Consider the following 20,946-nt stretch of genomic DNA (forward strand, 5'->3'; position numbering starts at 1 on the left):
GTGTAGTGAAGGTAGGGAAAGACTAAGAAAGACTACTTGTGTTCTTGAGTACACTCAAAACTATGAAGTGGTCAGATATCCAGAAAGCAAGGATATTCTAAAATTATGGGCAAATATATATAAAAGCATCAAAGCTGTGTTTTGTGCATTTTTCAAATAATGCAAGTCATCAACCGTGCAAAAAAAAAATCACAATTTTGTGTAATTAGTCCTTTAGAGAGTCAGCATAGCATGTTAGTTAAGGTGTTGGACTAGGTTTGAATCCCCAGTTTGCCTTGGACTGGGTGAGTAATCTTGGGCCACTCTCAGCCTCCATCATAGAAAGTATTTGGATGGCAGACCTCCAAAAAACACAAGGATCATGATGAGGAGGTAAGCAGGGAGCTGTGGGGTCCCATTGGGAACATATTTAATGGGGCCACAGGGTCACAGCCAAGGTCTGTAGAATCATAGCAGCTACAATGGTATACTGTGTACATTAAGCTTATAATGGGATTTTCTGGCACATCTATTTCAAGGACTGGGTGAATTTCATTTCTCTATCAAGCATTCCCCCCCAAAGCAGCTTGAATACCTCTTATATCCTATACTATGTTTATAAAATTTGCAAGCATTTCCTCCAAACCAGTTTGAATACCCCTTAAATGTAACAAAAAAATAATAATAAAGGTTATTAGGGACTCGAACCAGCAGACCATTTTCCATGCAAATGTGGCAATCCCTCTGTAATTAACATATTATTTAATTCAAGTACAGTTTAAAACATCAAAATATAAACAGTATAAATAAACGCTATTGACTCTTTAATAATTCAGAATAAAATTATAACTGTTGCTGTTCTCAGTAAAACCTACCACATGATGTTAGATGCATGTTGCAACTGTTGTTGTGCATACTTGACAAGACTGCAGTAGATTCCCCCTAGTGCAAAGTTCCCTTAGGCTCAGGGCCCAACTGGGAGCAATTGGTCCAATTGCAGTAGCAAACCACCTCTGTTTCCTGTTGGAGGGATGGAGCCTTAGCCACTATCACCCTCTACAATCTTCTCAGCCCTGCCTACTTGTTACAAAACCAGTGTTTGTTTCAGCAATCTTTGCAAGTCAGACATACAGTCTATTGCAAGGGATGTGAACGTAAGTCCTCTCCATCAGTTCATTTTCCCTGCCCCCCACTTTCAAAACATTTGTATTTGTCATTCTCTGTAGGGAAAGCAGAATGCCTTTTGCTAGGGAATGGAAAGTCTCTGCCAGTACCTTCCTCCTTATTCGGGTCTTTTTTAATCATATCAGCTTTCCAGGGGTTACTGGCCACGTTTTCCTCCTGCCTTTAGGGCTTCCAGCTCTAGGTTGCAAAATTCTAGCAGATTTGGGATCAGTGACTCGAGAGGGTGGAGTCTGAGGAATCATGTGTTGGGAGTGCTCCATGCTGTGTGGAGCCCAGGGCCAGAGCCAGGGGGAACTGCACCTGGGGCATGTGTGCACCCTGCGCCCCTGCCACATCCCTGCCCACCCACACCCCACCCTGAAACACCCCTGGATTGCCCCAAAACACCCCAGCCATACCCCTGCTCCAGCACATGCCCGGTGCATCGCATTCTAAAGGTGACAGTTAAACACAGACAACTTCATGGCCTGGTCGACCAGGAAAAAAGATGTTTTACCTGGCTCAGGTATGGACTTTTGGTGATTTGAAGGTCTGATTACCTGCCCGCAAAGGGAGGGACGTCCTGTGAAAATTTGGGGGCAATCCGTCATAAAAACAAACTGTTTTGAGGAGCACCGATAGCTGTTATTTGGCATATGCCAAGTGGAAAGGGGAAAAAAGTATTCACCTGCTGGAAGAAGAAACCGATAGGGGGAGACAATTGATTCTCCTTGGTTCCACAGTTTAAGGCCCCTTCTGCACATGGAGAATAATGCACTTTCAATCCACTTTCACAATTGTTTGCAAGTGGATTTTGCCATTCTGCACAGTAAAATCCAGCTGCAAAGTGCACTGAAAGTGGATTGAAAGTGCATTATTCTGCATGTGCAGAAGGAACCTATTGAGAAAATTCTTTCTTGGGTCACCCCCCCCCCCAGCCCCATATGGCAAAGGCAACCAAATCAGGACTTCTAAGGAGGACTGGAGTGAATATAGTAGATGGTTGTACACAGCTGCTCAGAGTCAGTTTGCTCTTAATCTTGACTCTATATTCAGGAGTTGATGGGGTTATCCAATGTAGAGAAAATATGATTGAAAAATGAGGTTGGAGCTTTCTGCTCATGTGAAAACAGAATGTAAAGGAGCTTTAAAGCCCCCAGGGATTTTCTGCTGGTGTAAACATGGGTTATGGATATCTGCCAACAATCCAAAACTGACAAGCCCTGAAGACTACCACTGCTGTAGATCTCGTTTAAAAAATCAATTTCTGCTGCCACATTTTGACAATTTGTAGAAAAGCGAACTCCTAGATTATACCTTTTGTTTCAACTTTTCATATGTTTATGAAAAACAGTATGAAAAGACAAGCAAAAAGACAAGCATAAACCAGACATGTGGGAAATAACTTTCAAAAAAAATTCTGGGAGACATATACGTAGGTGATCACATTCAATTGAACGTTTCAGAATCTCAGCCTCCAAGTTAAAATTTTATAACCTTAAGCCTTATGAAACTTTAAACTTGAAGGATAAAAGTTTAATACATCAGCCAAACCCATGTGCTGGATAGGATTTCTTTTGGAGATTTCTTCTAAGTGCAGAGAAGAAAGCATTAAAATTGTTTGTGAATATTTCATGTAACAAGAAATTGACTTCAGTGAGCGACTCCAGAGTTTGGCCTGAAGGTTTCCAAAAGATTACTTCAGTTGAAACCTTTGGAAAGGATTCATGGACTGAAAGGAACTGAGCGTATGGGTTTATATACGGCTTGCTGATATTTATAGTTCAATATAAGCAGTTTATATATATATATATATATATATATATATATATATATATATATATATATATATATAAGCAGTTTATATATATACACACATATACATATGCATTCTTAAATGTGTAAATTGAAGGAAGGAATGTGTGTTTGTGTATGTGTGGGCGATGAATAAGTACTATTTCAGCAGATTTTCTTGACATTTGGAAATTGTCATAGATTTTTTTAAAAAATCCAAGGATCACCTGATTGAAGAGATAAAGCAGATTCTTTACGAAATGGCAAAATCCTTATGGAAAATATTGTACCTTAGATAAAATCTGAGATTGTCCATGGTGTAGTGATTAAGAGAGGTGGACTCCAATCTGGAGAACTGGTTTCAGTTCCTCAGCCCTCCATGTGAAACCTTTCCTAGTTCTCTTAGAATAGTTGTTTCCGAACTCTGCACACACAGAGAAGAAGAGAATAAATGTTTGGATTTTTGCCTCACCTTTCTCTCCTGTAAAATGTCTCAAGGTGGCCTACAAACTCCTTTTACCTTCCTCTCCGCACAGCAGACACCCAGAGGCGTAGCTCCAGGGGGACGGGTGTGTGCGAAGCACCGGGCACCCCCATGGGGTGTGTGGCAAGGGCATTCTGGGGGCTTGATGAGGCAGGGCAGCGGCGGAGGATGCACCAGTACAGCGGGCGCTTTCCCCCCTTGCTACGCCTCTGCAGACACCTTGCGAGGTGGTTGGGGCTGATAGCGTTTTGAATGAACTGTGACTAGCTCAAGGTCACCCAGAATGCTTCATGTGTAGGAGCAGCGAAACAAATCCAGTTCACCAGATAAGAGTCCACTGCTCATGTGGAGGAGTGGGGAATTGATCTTGTTTCTCTGGGTTAGAGTCCACCTGCTCTTTACCACTACCCCATTCTGGGTCTCAGAGGAAGGCAATGGCGAACCACCTTTGGACTTCTGTCTCCTTGAAAACATTGAGTTAAAGATCTGCTTCAGGAAGTATTTCATTGGATAGCCTAGTAGCCAGTCCTTGCTTTTCAGCTTTAGCTCCTTGCCTGTGAAATGGGATCTGTCTCACAGAGTCATTACGAAACTGAACAAATTGTATGAACTTTTCCAATGAATATTCATTTTAATTGTATTATGTTTTTTAAAAAACAATACAACTATATTTTAACATGATGTGGACTAATATGGATTCATGGGTGGATGACATTTCCCTTCCACTGATTTCTCCACATTGTTTTTTTTCCTCCCCCCCAGCCCCCTGTAAGCTATGTTCTTTCTTTTCTTCCATGTCTCCTTTCCTCTATCTTCAACCTTCTATTCTGTCTCCTCCCCTTCAACCTTCCTCCTCCACATCTTCAACCTTCTATCCTGTCTCCCCACCCCTTCTCCATGTTTCTTGGAAATGCAGCATGGTGTAGTGGTTGAAAGCGGTGAACTCTTACCTGGAGAACTCGGTTTGATTCCCTGCTCCTCCAAATGAGTGGTGGACTCTTATCTCGTGAACTGGATTTGATTCACATGAAAACTGCTGGTTGACCTTGGAGTAGTCACAATTCTTTGGAACACTCTCAATCCCACCTACCTCACAAGGTGTCTGCTGTAGGGAGAGGAAGATAAAAGGATTTTGTGAGCTGCCTTGAGTCTCCTTACAGGAGAGAAAGATGGAGTATAAATCCAAACTCTTCTTCATCTTTGCCTTCCTCCCAACAATCTACAATTTTTTCTGTCTGCCTGCTACCTGTTGTCTGGCACTAACTGAGACATAGAAGCTTTGGCAATGATCTTTGAGTTTGAGGCCACCAAGCTCTCACAATATCATCTTGTGATATCTCAGGCAATCTTTTGAAAGTTGTCTGCACAAGTTGGAAGTTTTGGAGTGGGTGTGGGTTAAGGTGCCAGTGTTTTTGTTTTTGGGCTGTTACATTTTTCTGCAAAATCCAGGTTTTCAGAAACATCTTTTCTATTTTTGTGTGGCCCTGTTGTGCAGATTTTTTGATCCACAACTCAGGGCCAAGTTCAAAATTTGACACATGAGGCTATCTGATAAATTCTTAAATATGCAGGGTGCTTTGGCAACTTGTTGGCATTCTAGTATTTCTTGTTATGATATATTTAGGACTACTTCAGAGAAGGATGTGTTCTCTCTGTCTCCCTCTTATTTTTATGGCTTGGTAGTTATGCTCTAACAGTATAATATCTCCCAGAACATTTTATTGTATCAAGACTGAACTCTTTTACACCAAGAAAATGGACCAAAGCATCTCAAACCCATAGTCTTGGAGTTCTTTTGATTGATTTTATTAAATGTCACGAATGATATGACATTCACGTGGATCAGAGTGACTGAGAACAATGTTCAGCCCTATTGAGCTGGTCACAAGTTTCTTTACAGTGTATTTTTAATAACATCCTCCTTGTCCCTGTAAATCAAACCCAGTGCCTGCAGAAAGTAATGAAGAGACTTGTATCAATGTATGTTATTTTAAATGCCACCATTTGTGTGTTACACTGCCCTATCTTGAAGATTAGTGCTTAAAATGAGGGGGGAAATGAAAATTTTGTTGAAAAGCAAGAATACCTGTTCTGGAGTTCATTCTGAAACTTAATCACATTCAGATGCAAAAGTTAGGTCCTAGACTCTGTTTTTCCTTGCACACGATAACTGCTTCAGAGAAAGGGGGTACAATTATTGTCCATTGTTTCAGTCATATTCCTGCTCTGACTACAGGATGTTCCTAGGTAACCAGTGACCTGGAAATGATATCAGTCCTCCCTCGGAGTGGGACAAAAGCTCTATGGTTGTATCATAAAGTTTTGGCCAATTCCTGGAAAAGCAGGACATCAACTCTGGGTTCACCTGGAAATGACATCATGCTGTGGGCCAATCACCATTTATTTATTTTTCTCTTGCTGCCACTCCGGCATCATTTTTTGAGGTCACAGGATAGATGAGAGGCAACCCAGTTGCACAGTTTCAGTTGTGCTGCTCATCATCCAAGCTAATGACTATAAATGTGTTAGGAGTTAAAAGTTCTTGTTCTACTACCCCAATAAGGGAAACTTACATGTTTGTGTTCTGCCATATAGTGTGGATAGTAAACGTTTATACAGAATTTTGTGTGTGTGCGTGCACGCGCGCACGGCAGATGACTTTTTTTGGATACATTGGGCCTTTCCCCACTTACGATTTCCTGCGTGCCATTCCCAGCGTGAGCGATTTTCGGCGCAGGGTCGTGTTCCCCACTGCCCTGCGCTCAGAAGGTGCCATTTCTTCCAGCGTCAGAAATGACGCGCGCTGAAGGGACATTGGAGCGCAGAGTCAGGGCGGCTGCATTGTCACCTCCTGGACTCGTGGGGAGCACCGCTGGATCACGCGCTATTTGGGGGCAGTAGCACGCAGCAAACGGTAAGTGGGGAAAGGGCCATTAATGAATCTTTAAAAGAAAATAAATATAATCACGAACCAGCAAAGATCCATGTCAAGAAACTGAGTCTCTTCATGCAGTTTCTCTTGCACATTGGTTCAAGCTTCAAGCCTACAATAGAAAAGTTTAAGTTGGAAAATAACTGTGCTGTTGCTTGATATTTAACAAGCTGTGACTTTTTGCAACAGAGATAAGAATCCAGGTACTGGGAGGAGCTGGTTTCTATCCTGACTGAGAACACATTCCATCCAATTATTAAGACATCATGAGTCTTGACACCTGGGAGGACTGGGAGGGCTTGGCGACACCACACCATCTCACTATAGCCCCACCGGGTTACATGGCTGGTCACAGGGTCACATAGTTAATTGACATCTCCCGCCACATATCTGATTGGTCAAATAAGCTTAGGCCAACAGACCCTTGACCGCAAAGTTCAGCATTTTCAGTCTCGTTTTGATTAGGTTGCTTTATTCATGACTCCTTGATCCAAACTTGCACCTTTCAGTTTCACGGCTGCTTTATGGGTCAGAAAGGCTGTCTGTCCATGCTGACTCCTGAAAAAAAGTGGACTTGCAGTGCTGGAAGATTTCAGTGGGGAAGGGTTATGTCAGATAAAATTGAACAAATTCTATTACTGTGTAGTTCATCCTTTTGATTTAGCCTTTGTTATTTTAATCCTCACTGTTCAATGCTTTGTAAAGAATATCCTTGCACAATTTTAATAAATCCCTTTAATTATATCTAGTGGTGATATCTAGTACCAGTAATTTGTCTTCTGGTGGCTTCAATATAATTCCAGTACCTAGGTACCAGGTTAATTGTTTTGTGAAACTCATGCTGCAAGTGGACTACCTTGCAGGGGTAATTTTCTTGACTCTAAACCAAGAAAGGTTGAAAGCTGGCCCTAGCTTCTAGCTGTTTCGGTAATGAAAAGGGGGCTGATTAGAATTACTAAGACTGTGGTGTGAGGACTCGTACCCCAGGATTGTGTAACTTTGTGTGCTGCTGGCATATCCTAAGAATCTCTTGGACTAGGAGTTCTTGACAATCCATAGTAAAATATTCATGAACAACACATACAAAAGAGCATTATCCCTGAGCTCATCATTCTGTTTGCTTGGTTGATTTTTGCTGATGTAATTTTTGCTGTTGGGATTAGGCTTGGTGATTTGGTAAACCCAAGTCACAGAAAAACAACGACAACAAAAAAGCTATATCGGCTTTCTGGGGAGGTTTCATTTACCAATTTAAAAAATCAGGTGTATTTGAAAGGCCTATGCCTGAAAAAGCTGATTAACATTCGGATTTTAAACCCCCCCCCCCCCATGTGGCCTTGGGAAGGAAAGAGGGAAAGATAGTGAAAACTCCATGCCATGCTGGGCAAGCTTTCTCTGTCGATGCTTTCTAAGCCCCTCATGTTACATGTCTGAACATGTTAACATCCTCTCTGTTGCATGTACTAGTCTCTACTGTTACAGAAGTCTACTCTACACCCTGTTTCTGAGAAGAGTAATGCTGTGGTTACCTTCTTGGAAGGGGCATCTTGATCTGTCTACCATGCTGCTATCCTGATTGTCCTGCAAAGAGCACTGGCCACTTTACGTGGGTCTCCCCTCACCTATAAGCATACTGACCTCAAAGGTCTCACAGCCACATAGGCTTTGCTGTTGGAAGAATGAACACAGCATATGATCAGAGGTTCTGTTTTTAGATACTCTCCCTCTCTCCTCCCTCCTCTTCCCCCCAGGGTGCGTTGGTGATGGCCTCCTCTTCCCCACCAGGGTGCATGGGTGATGGCCTCCTTCCCCCTTCCTTCCCCTATTCCCCTACCCCTTCCCTCAGAGTGGGTGGGCCTTGACCAGATGTCAGGCCCCATCCCTCCCCCCATAGTGGGTGGCCCATGACCTGATAATGGGCCCCTCCCTCTCCCCTCCCCCTCTCCCAGGTCTTGACACTAAAATATTCTGCATTCAAATAGGCTGAAACTGAGGCCCCTTCCGCACACGCAAAATAATGCATTTTCAAACCACTTTCACAACTGTTTGCAAGTGAATTTTGCTATTCCCCACAGCTTCAAAGAGCACTGAAAACAGTTTGAAAGTGCATTATTTTGCATGTGCAGAATGAGCCAGCGTTACTTTTTAAGTTCCCTTTCAGCCTTTCAGTAATGATATAAAATAACCATATACTAATTTTTTTTAAATGGAAGATTTTTTAATCTATCAAGATTCTCACATATTTAATTTCATAAGCTAAAGAATACTTTGTGTCAATCATTTAAATAGTCTTTTGGATATGGATATTAGCTGGTGTTCTTTTTAGGATTTTTTAGAATTACATAATTTTTTAAAAAATGAATATAAGAATCAATATTGTGGATCTCATTTGAATAAGCATCAATAGATGTTAAGTTTAAGATTTGTACGGTTCGATTTGTAACATTCAAGTGTTAAAATTATATTTGTATACCAGATCATGTTTGTGGAATGTAATTTTGACAGTCTCTGTTAACATCTGGACTAAGGTAAGAAACACTGACAGAGCCTTTGCCACAAATGGAAGGGAATGCAACACCATAAAGAGGAAAACTTATGCAACTGAGTAAGAAAACACTGTACAACTTTACTGTGGTATAAAATTTGGCCATTAGGTTTATTGTTGGCACAAGGAACACAAAACGTAAGGCGCAGCATGGGGGTCTGATCCTTGCGCTGGGCCGCCCGATGGCTGTCCCCTGGCCACCATTTCCTCAAATCGGCCTGTCTGAGGAAAAAAACATAAATCACTGCACAGAGTGGGAGGGTTCCAGATGGCCAGAAGGCCACTGCCTGAAGATTCCTCACTGCTGGTGGCACAAGCTTGCTCAGCCCACGCCTGGGCATCCCAACCAAAGGCTTACTCCACCCCAAACCTCTTAAGGAGGTTCCACCAAAGAATTAGCACATTGCTTACCCTACCCAAGGATCAGTTCCCCATGCGCAACGCGCCATCCGGCTATGACAATGCAATACTAAAACATGACAAACAAGGAGCGGAGGGTGGGGAACAAACCAAGAGCAGTGAGGCAAGAGGGCCTTGCTCTGACCTGCTCTGCCTTATAAAGCCTGGGGACAGTGATGTCAGGGTGACTTACCCTAACCCCCACCTCCCACCAATGAGGAGGGAGATTCCGTGCATGCTCCCCAGGGCCCTGAAGCCCTCCCTGCCCACCCAGAAGAAGGGAAGGGAAAGGGGAGTGTCACCTGCTGCCGCCCTTCCCCGACAGGCAATGGCGGATGCAGTAAGTCACGTCCGCTCCTTTCTTCACACTGAAAAGATTTCAAGCTATAAAAACTATTTACAGTCAGTTATTTAAGTCCTCTTGTCTCATATTTTCTTCACTCCTCTCTCTCTTTTCATTTCTCTCTCTATCTGTCTCCATCTTTCCCCCTTTCTCCCTTCCTTTTTCCTCTTCCCCTCCCTTTCCAGAATCACAGAATCTTTCTTTCCCAGAGCATCATAACATTATTATCAATATCATTATATCTCAAGAGTGCACAAGAAGGTTACTCCCCTAGACACGATCTTTCTTTTCCAATAATGGGGAAGAATGATGAGAACTGGATTCTTTGCAGGGAGAAAAGAATTATGAGAGAGAGATTATCAATAATTGAAAAGATTCATTAGAAATGTCTACTGTAGAGATGGTCTTTATGCCTGTGCTGCATATGAACAGAGACACGTGTGCGGAGGTATTTTAGGGAACACAAGATGTTGTTGATACCATTATCTTAAAAAAGGGGTGTCTGATTTTGGAGAGGGGGCACAATTTTAATTCTTGCCCCAGGCACTAGTTCCTGTCACTAAACCCCTGCATGGATCATTAGTCCATCTTCACATAGGCCCTTTCCGCACTGCGGAAAGGGCGCTTCCCCACCGGCAGGAATTCTGCCGGTGGAGGGGTGGGGGCCATTCGCACGAGAGCGTGCGAGCAGCCCCCAAAGAGGCCGACGCAAGAGAGGCGGCTCTACACAGAGCTGCCTCTTCCCCATCCCTCTCCCACTCACCTCGTCGCCTCCGTCGCCCTGCTGGCCTCCTTAGACCCGCCCACGCTGCCCTCCGACCTCCAGGGGTCGGAGGACAGCAAGGGAGGGTCTTAGGAGGCCAGCAGGGTGACGGAGGCGATGAGGTGAGTGGGAGAGGGATGGGGAAAACAGCGCATTCCTGGCGGTGCCGTTCGCACAGCGCCGCTGAGAATGCGCTGTTTACCAAAAACCTCCCTCCAGGAGGGAGGTTTTTGGAGGCGGCCTGACACACCTACCACCCTGGGGAGGGGAGGGAGGCCAGGTCGGCATGCTGCCTGGCAAGATTTTAGCAAAGCTGCCTTAGCCTGTCGTGCGAATGGCTCCCTGGGGACGGTGTTTTTGCTGTCCCCAGGGCGCAGTTTATGGCCCGTGTGGAAAGGGCCATAGTATAGTCCACCCTTTTGTGGGTGCAGAAGATTTTAGATTGTGTTTGGGTTTTTAGGATGGGGTTTTCTTGTAATTTTACAGTTGGATTTTTATTGTTGAAATTTTTAAATTGTTGAATGGTTTTTATTGTAACCCACACCCTGAGACTGTGGTAAAGAGCGGGTAATAAATGTAACTAAATAGAAATAGAAATACTCAGGCTGGGCAGATCTTTCCCAAGTAATTTCAACTTGAAATGCCCAGTATTTAACATGACATTTTATGCAGTGAACGTGTACACTTTCTCTTTGAGTTCTGGGTCACTTTAGGTGATTCAGGTTGCATTCTTAAGAAGAATTTTCCTGGGAGTAATACTTGTTGAATATAATGGAGCATACTTGAAAGCAGACCTGCTTCAGATTGTTCATATGAATTTGCAGCTGTTTGATAGCCTTTCATTCTGCCTTCACATCGGGAAACACTTCTTCACTCGTGCTTGTGTCCATTTAGGCAAGTCTAAGATTCCCCACATTCACACTTGTTACATTGCAGTTAATACCTCAGTTTACCAGGTTGCCAGCCAAATCTGCTCCTACATCCTGAATAAATAGAGCATTGGCAGGAAAAGAGAAGGAAAACAACACAAATTCTGGGACATCACATCCAGGTGAGCATCCAGAGGTGACATCGGGGCATCTGCGACACTCTAGGAATTTCCCCCAATTTCTGTGGTACAACCCATAGGCATGGGGGGTGGGACTAGAATCTTGGAGACAACAAGACATTTCCCTTGCCCAGGCTCCACTGCCAAAATGCAGCCCCAGGTTGTCAGTGGAAGGCGACCCATGCCTTAAAAGGGTGAAACTCTGTTTAAAGTTGCACTTTTAACCATCTAAAATCATGGGAGAGGTTTTCGTGGTATCTAGTGGCAACAGCTTTCAAATGGTATCCCAGAATTCTCCTTAATGGAGTATGTTTCAATGGCCATCTGTTGAATTATCTGAATGATCTGATGACCTGAATGATGGTTCTAGATCAGGGGTAGGGAACCTGCGGCTCTCCAGATGTTCAGGAACTACAATTCCCATCAGCCCCTACCAGCATGGCCAATTGGCCATGTTGACAGAGGCTGATGGGAATTGTAGTTCCTGAACATCTGGAGAGCCGCAGGTTCCCTACCCCTGTTCTAGATAACCCAGATATAGTTATTTGTGAAGTAGCAGTGCTGGGGCAGGTAGCTACTAGAGATCCTCTGACACTAGGATAAGTGAACCAATCAACTACTTAGCAGTTCCAGATATAAAGTTTTATGGGACTATAATTTCTATGGGCTTTTTAAAAAAATAAGCAAACTGATTTCTCTTTCCTCCTGAAAATTTAAATGGCATCTCCTTTCCCTTTCAAATTTACTAAGAAAGAAACGATTTAAGGAAATCCCTGAAGTATTGATGAATATTTGTCTGCATAATGCCCTTATAGTCTGTCTTGTTTTGTTATTCCCTCCTGTTAAAACGAGAAAAAAATATCAATAAAGGAGACTTTATAAACAAAGTAGACTGGATTAAAAGACTAGCTAGAGGATTATATAATCAGATCTAATTATGGCTCAGAAGAACTGTGTGTTATGAACAGTGTCTGCTGCTAAGAGAGAGAAAAAGATTGCTTTCACCTTGTACTCCTTTGTTTGGTGCATGCATTATATTAAAAACCTCACAAGCTTTTACTACCATTTTTTCATCTGAAGAAAAAGAAAAATCCGATTTCTTCTTCACATGTGAACTCATTTCCCTATTATTACAAACAGCAGGGCAGAGGAAGGGAAAACATTCCCTGAAGGAAAACTAGTACATTTCATGATATGGGAATGGGTTGTCTTGCTAGTATCTCAAGAGTTGCTTGGCAGGAGCTGCGAGTCCTCACAGACCTCTGGTTCCACAAACATCAACCACTTTTGTTTTTGCTGTAATTCATCTGAGGGAGCCAACGTTTGGAAGACCCCCAAATCAGGACAGGGAGATATGCTTTTGTTTGCACATTAATTGTTCTTGAATTTTGTAGGTAGTTTCTGTTCTGAACAAATTATAGGGGAAGACAGAAGTCTTAGGTTAGGATCTGGGAGAATCCATGTTGAAATGCCTCACTCTTTCAGGGATTTTTGCTGACTTTACTTGCAGTGATATACTGCCTCTTTCCCAAGAATGGGCGGGAGGCGGGGTTCAGGAGTCAAAGCCTCATATGCTTACCCAAAGTTCTTACTGGAAGCGACAAAGGGAATTTCTAGGAATCTCTGGAAACACTATAGTAAAACCATACACTTTTCAGTGATTCCTAGAGCTACCCACTGTCTATGTGGGTTTCATGACTTGAATTAACCGACGGTTGTGGGTTTTTTGGGCTATGTGGCCAAGGTCAGGTAGTTTTTGCTCCTAACATTTTGCCCACATCTATGTCTGGTGTCTTCAAAGGCATGTTTCTCTCTGTGGCACAACGTGGAGTTGTTTTTCCAGCAAGAATTTCCAATAAGTATATGAGAGTCATTTTTTAAAAAATCTGACTGTTGTACAACAGAACCTGGAGGTAGGGGATTCTCTGCCCTAATTGAAAGGTTGTCACCCCTAACTGAGAGGGCTCTGCTGTGAACATCATCCTATCTCTGTCCCCCATGCTTCTACTATTGCTAGATGGAGCTGCAGGAGCAAAAATGGGGAGAAATCATTATCAGCCCTGCTGTAGAAATTCTCCAAGTCTATGATTTTTACCATAGAGATTTGGAAATTTCCCAGAGTGTTGCACTGACTGTACCATGATGTCACCTCCCAGAAGTCAAGCCATACTGTCACTTAACATCAATTTCTGGTGTTCCTACCCTTCAGAGCTCTTAGGGATTGCTGTCTGAGGACTGGTCACCCTAGAAGCAATACAGACAAGTCAAGTAAATTTATTTCTATTTGGGCATAGGCCTTTACAAAATGTCATCAACAAATTCAACACTTTATAGTATGAATATCAATGTTATAAGATTAAATTTACAATAAGGTAAATAGCCTTAGAACAATACATATTAATAAAACAGTGAAACAACATATCAACCAATAAAATCAGTTTTGGACAACTGTTCTCACAGAGACTACATTGGCCTTTATTTTCTTTGATGCCAGGGCATACAATGACATTCTTTGAGATATAAAATCATCAGAATCTTATAGCAGGTATATTATTTTCTCAGTGTTGGAATGAAAATTTAAACCAGATAATATTGCAGCAAGAAATTTAGCTCTGGGCTGCAAATAAAGCAGACTGTAAAAGCAGCACCAATGATGAAAAAGAGGAGTTTGGATTCATACCCTTCCTTTCTCTCCTGTAAAGAGACTCAAAGGGGCTTACAAGCACCTTTCCCTTTCTCCACAACAGACACCTTGTGAGGTAGGTGGGACTGAGAGAGTTCTGAAGAACTGTGAGTAGCCTAAGGTCATCCAGCAGGCTTCTTGTATAGAAGCGGGCAAACAAATCCAGTTCACCAGATATAAATCTGTCACTGGGGTAGAGGAGCGGGGAATCAAGGCCGATTCTCCAGGTTAGAGTCTTAACCTCTATACCACTCTGGCTTTCAGTTTACAGAAGACTATGAACAAGAAAGACTAAGTTCAATATTAAATTGCTGTATTTTACTTCATATCTTTACTTAAAATATGTCAGTACATTGTGGCTAAAGCTGCTAGCATCAATGCAGCTTGCATATGGGGTGATACCTTGATTCCCCTTAAATCAGCAAGAGTTTTGCTGCTAGCATCAATGTAGCTTGCATATGGGGTGATACCTTGATTCCCCTTAAATCAGCAAGAGTTTTGCCAGTCATATCATACATAACCCATGCTGTTTAATTGATTCTATTCCTGTAATTGGTTTGCACGGGAGGGGGGGGGGTAAGACCCTAAGTGTATCCTGAAGAAGAGAGAGCACACATTAACAGAGAATAGTCTTGAACAGGTTGACCCCTTGTGAGTTTGGAATTCATTTGTTGTGAATGGGGATCTATCCTATGGGGTTCACCTAAAATGCTATAGCACTCAGAGTCTATGAGAAAAGACTGCTTCTAACTTGTAGCTGTCTCTGCTATGGACCTTAAGTGATAAGAAATGGCTCTTTCCAAGAAGCCATTGGGATTTGACGGAAGACACTCCTGAGTCACAGACCAGGAAAGGGATTTGGGCGTCTTAGTTGATAGTTCCATGGGAATGTCAACTCAATGCATGGCAGCTGTGAAAAAGGCAAACTCTATGCTGGGGATAATAAGAAAGGAGTTGATAATAAAACTGCAAGGATTGTCATGCCCTTATATAAAGCCGTGGTGTGACTGCACTTGGAGTACTGTGTTCAGTTCTGGTCGCCACATCTCAAAAAGGATATCAAAGAGATAGAAAAAGTGCAGAGAAGGGCAACGAGGATGATTGAAGGATTGGAGCACCTTCCTTATGAGGAGAGGCTGCAGCTTTTGGGACTCTTTAGTTTGGAGAGGAGACGTCTGAGGGGTAACTTTAAAAAGGGCTTGGACTGATTTATGGAGAAGTCGATATATGGCTACCAATCTTGATCCTTCTTGATCTCAGATTGCAAATGCCTTAGCAGACCAGGTGCTCAGGATCAGCAGCAGCAGAAGGCCATTGCTTTCACATCCTGCATGTGAGCTCCCAAAGGCACCTGGTGGGCCACTGCTAGTAGCAGAGTTCTGGACTAGATGGACTCTGGTCTGATCCAGCAGGCAAGTTCTTATGTTCTGATCATAGATGGACAGGGAACACATGTGCCTTGAGGGTTTCCAGATGCATGCTAGTAACCAGCAGGAAATTATCACATGATACTATGATGTTCCTTCCAAGTACACAACTGAAAGTGCCATCACAGTGAGAGGTTACTCCAATCTTACCTTATTTTTTTGCTCCTGCTGCTCATGACGAAGAGTGGGGAATCAAACATGACTCTACAGAGTCCACCACTCTTAACCACTATACCAGACTAGATCTCCATCTGATCAGTTGTAACTCCAGGAGATTAACAGATGCTACCTGGAGTTTCGTAAAAGAAAATAGCTCCAGAAATTTGGCTAAAGCTGCTACCATCAATGCAGCTTGCATATGGGGTGATATCTAGATTCCCCTTAAATCAGCAAGAGTTTTGCCATTCATATAATATATAATCCATGCTGTCAGAAACCTTCATAGTAATTGCGGCCTCGAAGGTATTGCAGATGGTTGCTGCCATTTCAAGAAACATTCTTTATAGCCAGATAAGATGTTCTGGAAACCAATGTTCTGCTCAATGGTTAATTAGGTATTAAAAAGGGCATAGTCTCCTCGAGGTCATTTGTGCCACTTGGTCCTTTTCAAGACAACACACCACTGAGCGGTCCGGTCTCCTCTTACCTAATGAACAGGATTTATTTCCTCATTTCTCCACATGACCTTGGGACACTCACAGTTCTCTCAGAACTCTCTCTGCCTCACCTACCTCGCAAGGTGTCTGTTGTGGGGAGAGGAAAGGAAAAGGAATTTGTAAGGTGCTTCAGGACTCCTTACAATTGAGAAAAGTGGGGCATAAATACAAATGCTTCCTCATCTTCTTTTGAATCTAGAGTGAAAAAGAACTCACTAATTTCATCAGTATCAAGGACAGTGCACATAAGCTGGTAACTATTTGGCACATTAATTAAGTTTGTAAAACAACAAAAAAAATTCCAGTTTTACATATTCACTGATACGACCTGCACTGGCAGTGACAGACCAAGAAAGGGATCTTGGGTGGTAGTATATGCAGTTAAAGAATAATATTGACAAGCTGGAACAGGTCCAAAGGAGGCCAACCAAGATGGTAAAAGGTCTGGAATCCATGCCCTACAAGCAGAGACTTAGGCCCCTTCCGCACACGCAAAATAATGCATTTTCAAACCACTTTCACAACTGTTTGCAAGTGGATTTTGCTATTCCGCACAGCTTCAAAGAGCATTGAAAGCAGTTTGAAAGTGCATTATTCTGCATGTGCGGAATGAACCTTTGGGAGCTGGGTATGTTTAGTTTGGTGAAGAGAAGGTTAAGAGGTGACATGATAGCCATGTTTAGATATTTGAAGGAATGTCATGTTGGTGAGGGAGCAAGCTTGTTTTCTGCTGCTCCAGAGACTAGGATCATGTGTAACGGGTTCAAGGTGAAGGAAAAGAGATTCCACCTAAACATCAGGAAAAAAATTCCTGCCAGTAAGGGTGTTAGGCAGTAGTCTGCACTACCTAGGAGTGTGGTGGAGTTTCCTTCTTTGGAGGTTTTTTAAGAAAGGCTGGATGTCCATCTGTCAGGAGTGCTTTGATTATGTGTTTCTGCATTGCAGGAGGTTGCACTTGATGGCCCTTGGGTTCTCTTCCAACTCTATGATTCTATCAGGTTCATAGATGAAATGGGGACATCCGGGGAGGCTTGTCCCGGGCACCGCCTTTGCAGTCACATGGGGAGGTGGGCCCGGTGGGCCCGGGGGATGTTGGGAGCATTTCGAGGATGGGTCGGGGCATGTTGGGGGCATTTCGGGGTGGGGCGTGTCACAGGTGGGGAGGGTTGCCACCGGGGGCACTTCCCCTTCCCTTCATCGCTGGATTCTATGGCCCTTTCTGCATGGGCACGGAGGGGGGGGTGCGTTGGCATAGTTTATGCCAGCACACCCCCGCAGGACCGTTCGCATGGACAGTCCCGCTGGTTACGGTGGCAGCGGCAGCGGCAGCGGCACAGCCTTCGCACAGGCTGCACTGCTCCCAAACACTCCTTACCTCCAGTCGCCTTCTTTCGTATTGTGGAGGCCAGGGGACATGCCCCCCCACTTCAAAAACACCGTTTTGGCGGGAGCCGGGTGCCACTGCAGCGATTTGGCAGCGGCGCCTGTGCGAGCAGTCCCCACCAAAACACTGTTTTACCAGCCCGCCACTGCCACTTTTGGCCCTTGCGGAAAGGGCCTCAGATTCTTGTGGTTAGCTCAAAAATGTTGACTCAGTGTAAGGCTGATGTAAAAAAAAGCACATTTCATGCTGGTCATAATTCGACAAAGAATAGAGGGGGAAGAACACCTGCTATTATTATACTTATGTTTTACAAATCTATGATGAGACCATACCTGGAATACTGTATTAAGTTCTGGTCACCACACCTAAAAAAAGAATATTGCTGAGCTTGAGAAGGAGCAGAAAAGAGCAATCAAAATGATCATGGGGGCTAAAGCAAGTGCCCTATGAGGAGCGGTTAAAATGCTTAAGATTGCTCAGCTTGGGGGGGAAAGGGGGGGGTAATGGGAAACATAATAGAAGTCTGTAAAATTACGCATAGTGTTGAGAGAGTGGACAGGCAGAAGATTTTCTAATACTAAAACACAGTGCCATCTGCTGAAGCTGAAAGGTGAGAGATTCAAAACAGACAGGCGGAAGTATTTATTCACACAATACATAGTTAAATTGTGGAACTCCCTGCCCCGGGATGTGGTGATGGTTGCCAACTTGGAAGGCTTTAAAAGGGAAGTGGACATGTTCATGGAGGACAGAGCTATCCATGTCAAAATGAATACTAGTCGTCAGGCATACCTATTCTCTCCACTACCAGAGTGGCATGCCTATTATGTTAGGTGCTGTGGAATACAGGCAGGATGCCGCTGCTGAAGCCATCTAGGTTGTGGGCTTCCTAGAAACACCTGGTTGACCACTGTGTGAACAGGCTGCTGGACTTGATGGGCTTTGGTCTGGACCAACATGACTGTTCTTATGTTCTTACGTAGCCAATTGCGTATCTTGATAATGATTTGTTATGGTAGTGATTATCTGATAGGAAAACAAAGGAATCCTTCAAAAAAAATTGAGAATATGATGCCTTAGAAACCCTCACCAAATAAGGATCACCTTTTTGGGCATGGCTTATTCCCCCAATCTGTACATCTCTGTGGGCCTAGGATTGATAGAAAGAACCTAAATTAAACAAATATCAAAAGACAGTGAGTTACAGTAACAACAGAATGCAGGAAGCTCCTCTATTCAACAGGGATTCAGTCAAGGATCATTGCCCCCAAGAACCTGGAGACTCTGCAGAAAATTTGATCTTAACTAACTTTCCAGATCTCCAGATTTTTAAAAGTATGTGTGTGCATGTTTATATTGTGTAACAAAAAAATATATAGTGGGACATTACAGCTTGCCTTTGAAGTCGTTGCTTCTGTTGTATCTTTGGGGCAGCTGGACATTTATTTTCATCACATCATATCACATTATGCAGGTGGAATGTTCAAGGAAGTGTGACAATTCCCAGTGGTTGTTAGAAGTCTGTCAACTGCCATTGAAGGAGGTGTCCATTTTAATCTCATGCCCTTAAGCATGTTTAAGTGCACTGGACTATTTTAAAGCAATTTTAGCCCTCGCTCTCAGAACAGTTCACCTAAACAGAATTCCTACTGAATCCAGTGCTGCTCACATGGTTACAATATTTTTAGGACGGTGCTATTCATCTGTTAACTTATAAAACTGACATAATGTTCCAGCGCACAGATTCTCAAGTATATAACATGACAGACGGTTCAGCCACAAATCCAGTTGCATTCAATACATCTCCCTTGGAGAACTCTCCAAACAGAATTCATCTAGTTGTCAAGAAAACCTGTTACATTTTCGCTTTCAAGCAAGCTAAGCCATATGGTTTATTCAGCCCCAAGTCAAATTTTATTTAGCAAGGAAAAGCAGGAAAAATAAATATACTTTTCTGGAACCACCAAAGCAAAACCTACTTGTTTAACTGCAAAGTTTAGATCTATCTAGCTGAAGAGTAAAACATCGTACTTTTTAAAATAAGTGGGTTTGTCCCCTTCCCCCAAGATCTGTGTATTCCAAGTGGGGCTCATTCTGCACATACAGAATAATGCACTTTCAAACTGCCTTCAGTGCTCTTTGAAGCTGTGTGGAATGTCAAAATCCACTTGCAAACAGTTGTGAAAGTGGTTTGAAAACGCATTATTTTGTGTGTGCGGAAGGGGCCTCAGTTAAATACTAGTCCTTTCTGCACAAAGCTTTTAAACTCTCAAAGACAAGAAATAAAACATTTCCTCCGTGGAGTTCTGCGTTCTCTCCCCCCCCCCCCATTGGTTCCAAAAACATTTTATTATCAGCAAATTTTCAGTGAATCCACTTTTAAAATGATTTTTCCATTGAAATGTTTTCAAAACAGCTTCACTTGCTATGCAATCTATTTACTGCTACCCACGCCTCCATGCTGTCCTGGAATTTCCTCCTTGGCACCATTTTATAACATTACTGAGCTCACCTCTCATCTGTTTAGAAGAAGAAGAAGAAGAAGAAGAAGAAGAGTTTGGATTTATATCCCCCTTTCTCTCCTGCAGGAGACTCAAAGGGGCTTACAATCTCCTTGCCCTTCCACCCTCACAACAAACACCCTGTGAGGTGGGTGGGGCTGAGAGAGCTCAGAAGAACTGTGACTAGCCCAAGGTCACCCAGCTGGTGTGTGTGGGAGTGCACAGGCTAATCTGAATTCCCCAGATAAGCCTCCACAGCTCAGGTGGCAGAGCTGGGAATCAAACCCGGTTCCTCCAGATTAGATACACGAGCTCTTAACCTCCTACGCCACTGTGTATTTATTAATCTCCTACGCCACTGTGTATTTATTTATTTCGGGGGGATTAATCTTCAAAGCACCAATTATTCAAGGTGTTGAGAGTCACAGCCTGAAGCTAACTCAAAAAGGGGGGAAACACATAATGGCATCCGTGAATTGTTTTTGAGGGGGTGAGTGCAGACATACATCATTGTAAAGGGGGGGGATTGAAAACATTTTACAAATAGAGACAAACAAGATTATTGGGGGGGTATGAGCTTAGTTTCAAGTGCCAAATCTAAGGCTGATTCCGCATGGGCCAAAAACAGCAGTGTGGAAACGGTGTGAAAATGGTGTAAAAGGGTTTAAAATGGTGTAAAAGGGTTTATACTGTTTTCACACCATTTTCACACCACTGTTTTTGGCCCATGCGGAATCAGCCTAACTTTGTCAGAAAATGAGGGTATCTGACAAAGGAACCAACCACCCAACCCTGTTCCCAAAAGAGGTTCCAAGTACCTCTCTTATATGTTTCTTTTCCCTTG

The 20,946-nt window shown here is 43.1% G+C and overlaps 1 protein-coding gene across 1 annotated transcript in view; it reads left to right on the forward strand.

The window, feature by feature from the left end:
* Positions 1 to 20,946, forward strand: part of KLHL1 (kelch like family member 1) — a 244,326-nt gene that overhangs the window by 22,434 nt on the left and 200,946 nt on the right. The window contains exon 2 of the mRNA XM_048494120.1: positions 4,807 to 4,821. Coding sequence (XP_048350077.1) covers positions 4,807 to 4,821 — 15 coding nt within the window. The remainder of the gene's footprint in view (positions 1 to 4,806; positions 4,822 to 20,946) is intronic.

This window comes from Sphaerodactylus townsendi, linkage group LG04 (assembly GCF_021028975.2).
Source record: "Sphaerodactylus townsendi isolate TG3544 linkage group LG04, MPM_Stown_v2.3, whole genome shotgun sequence".
NCBI lineage: Eukaryota > Metazoa > Chordata > Lepidosauria > Squamata > Sphaerodactylidae > Sphaerodactylus > Sphaerodactylus townsendi.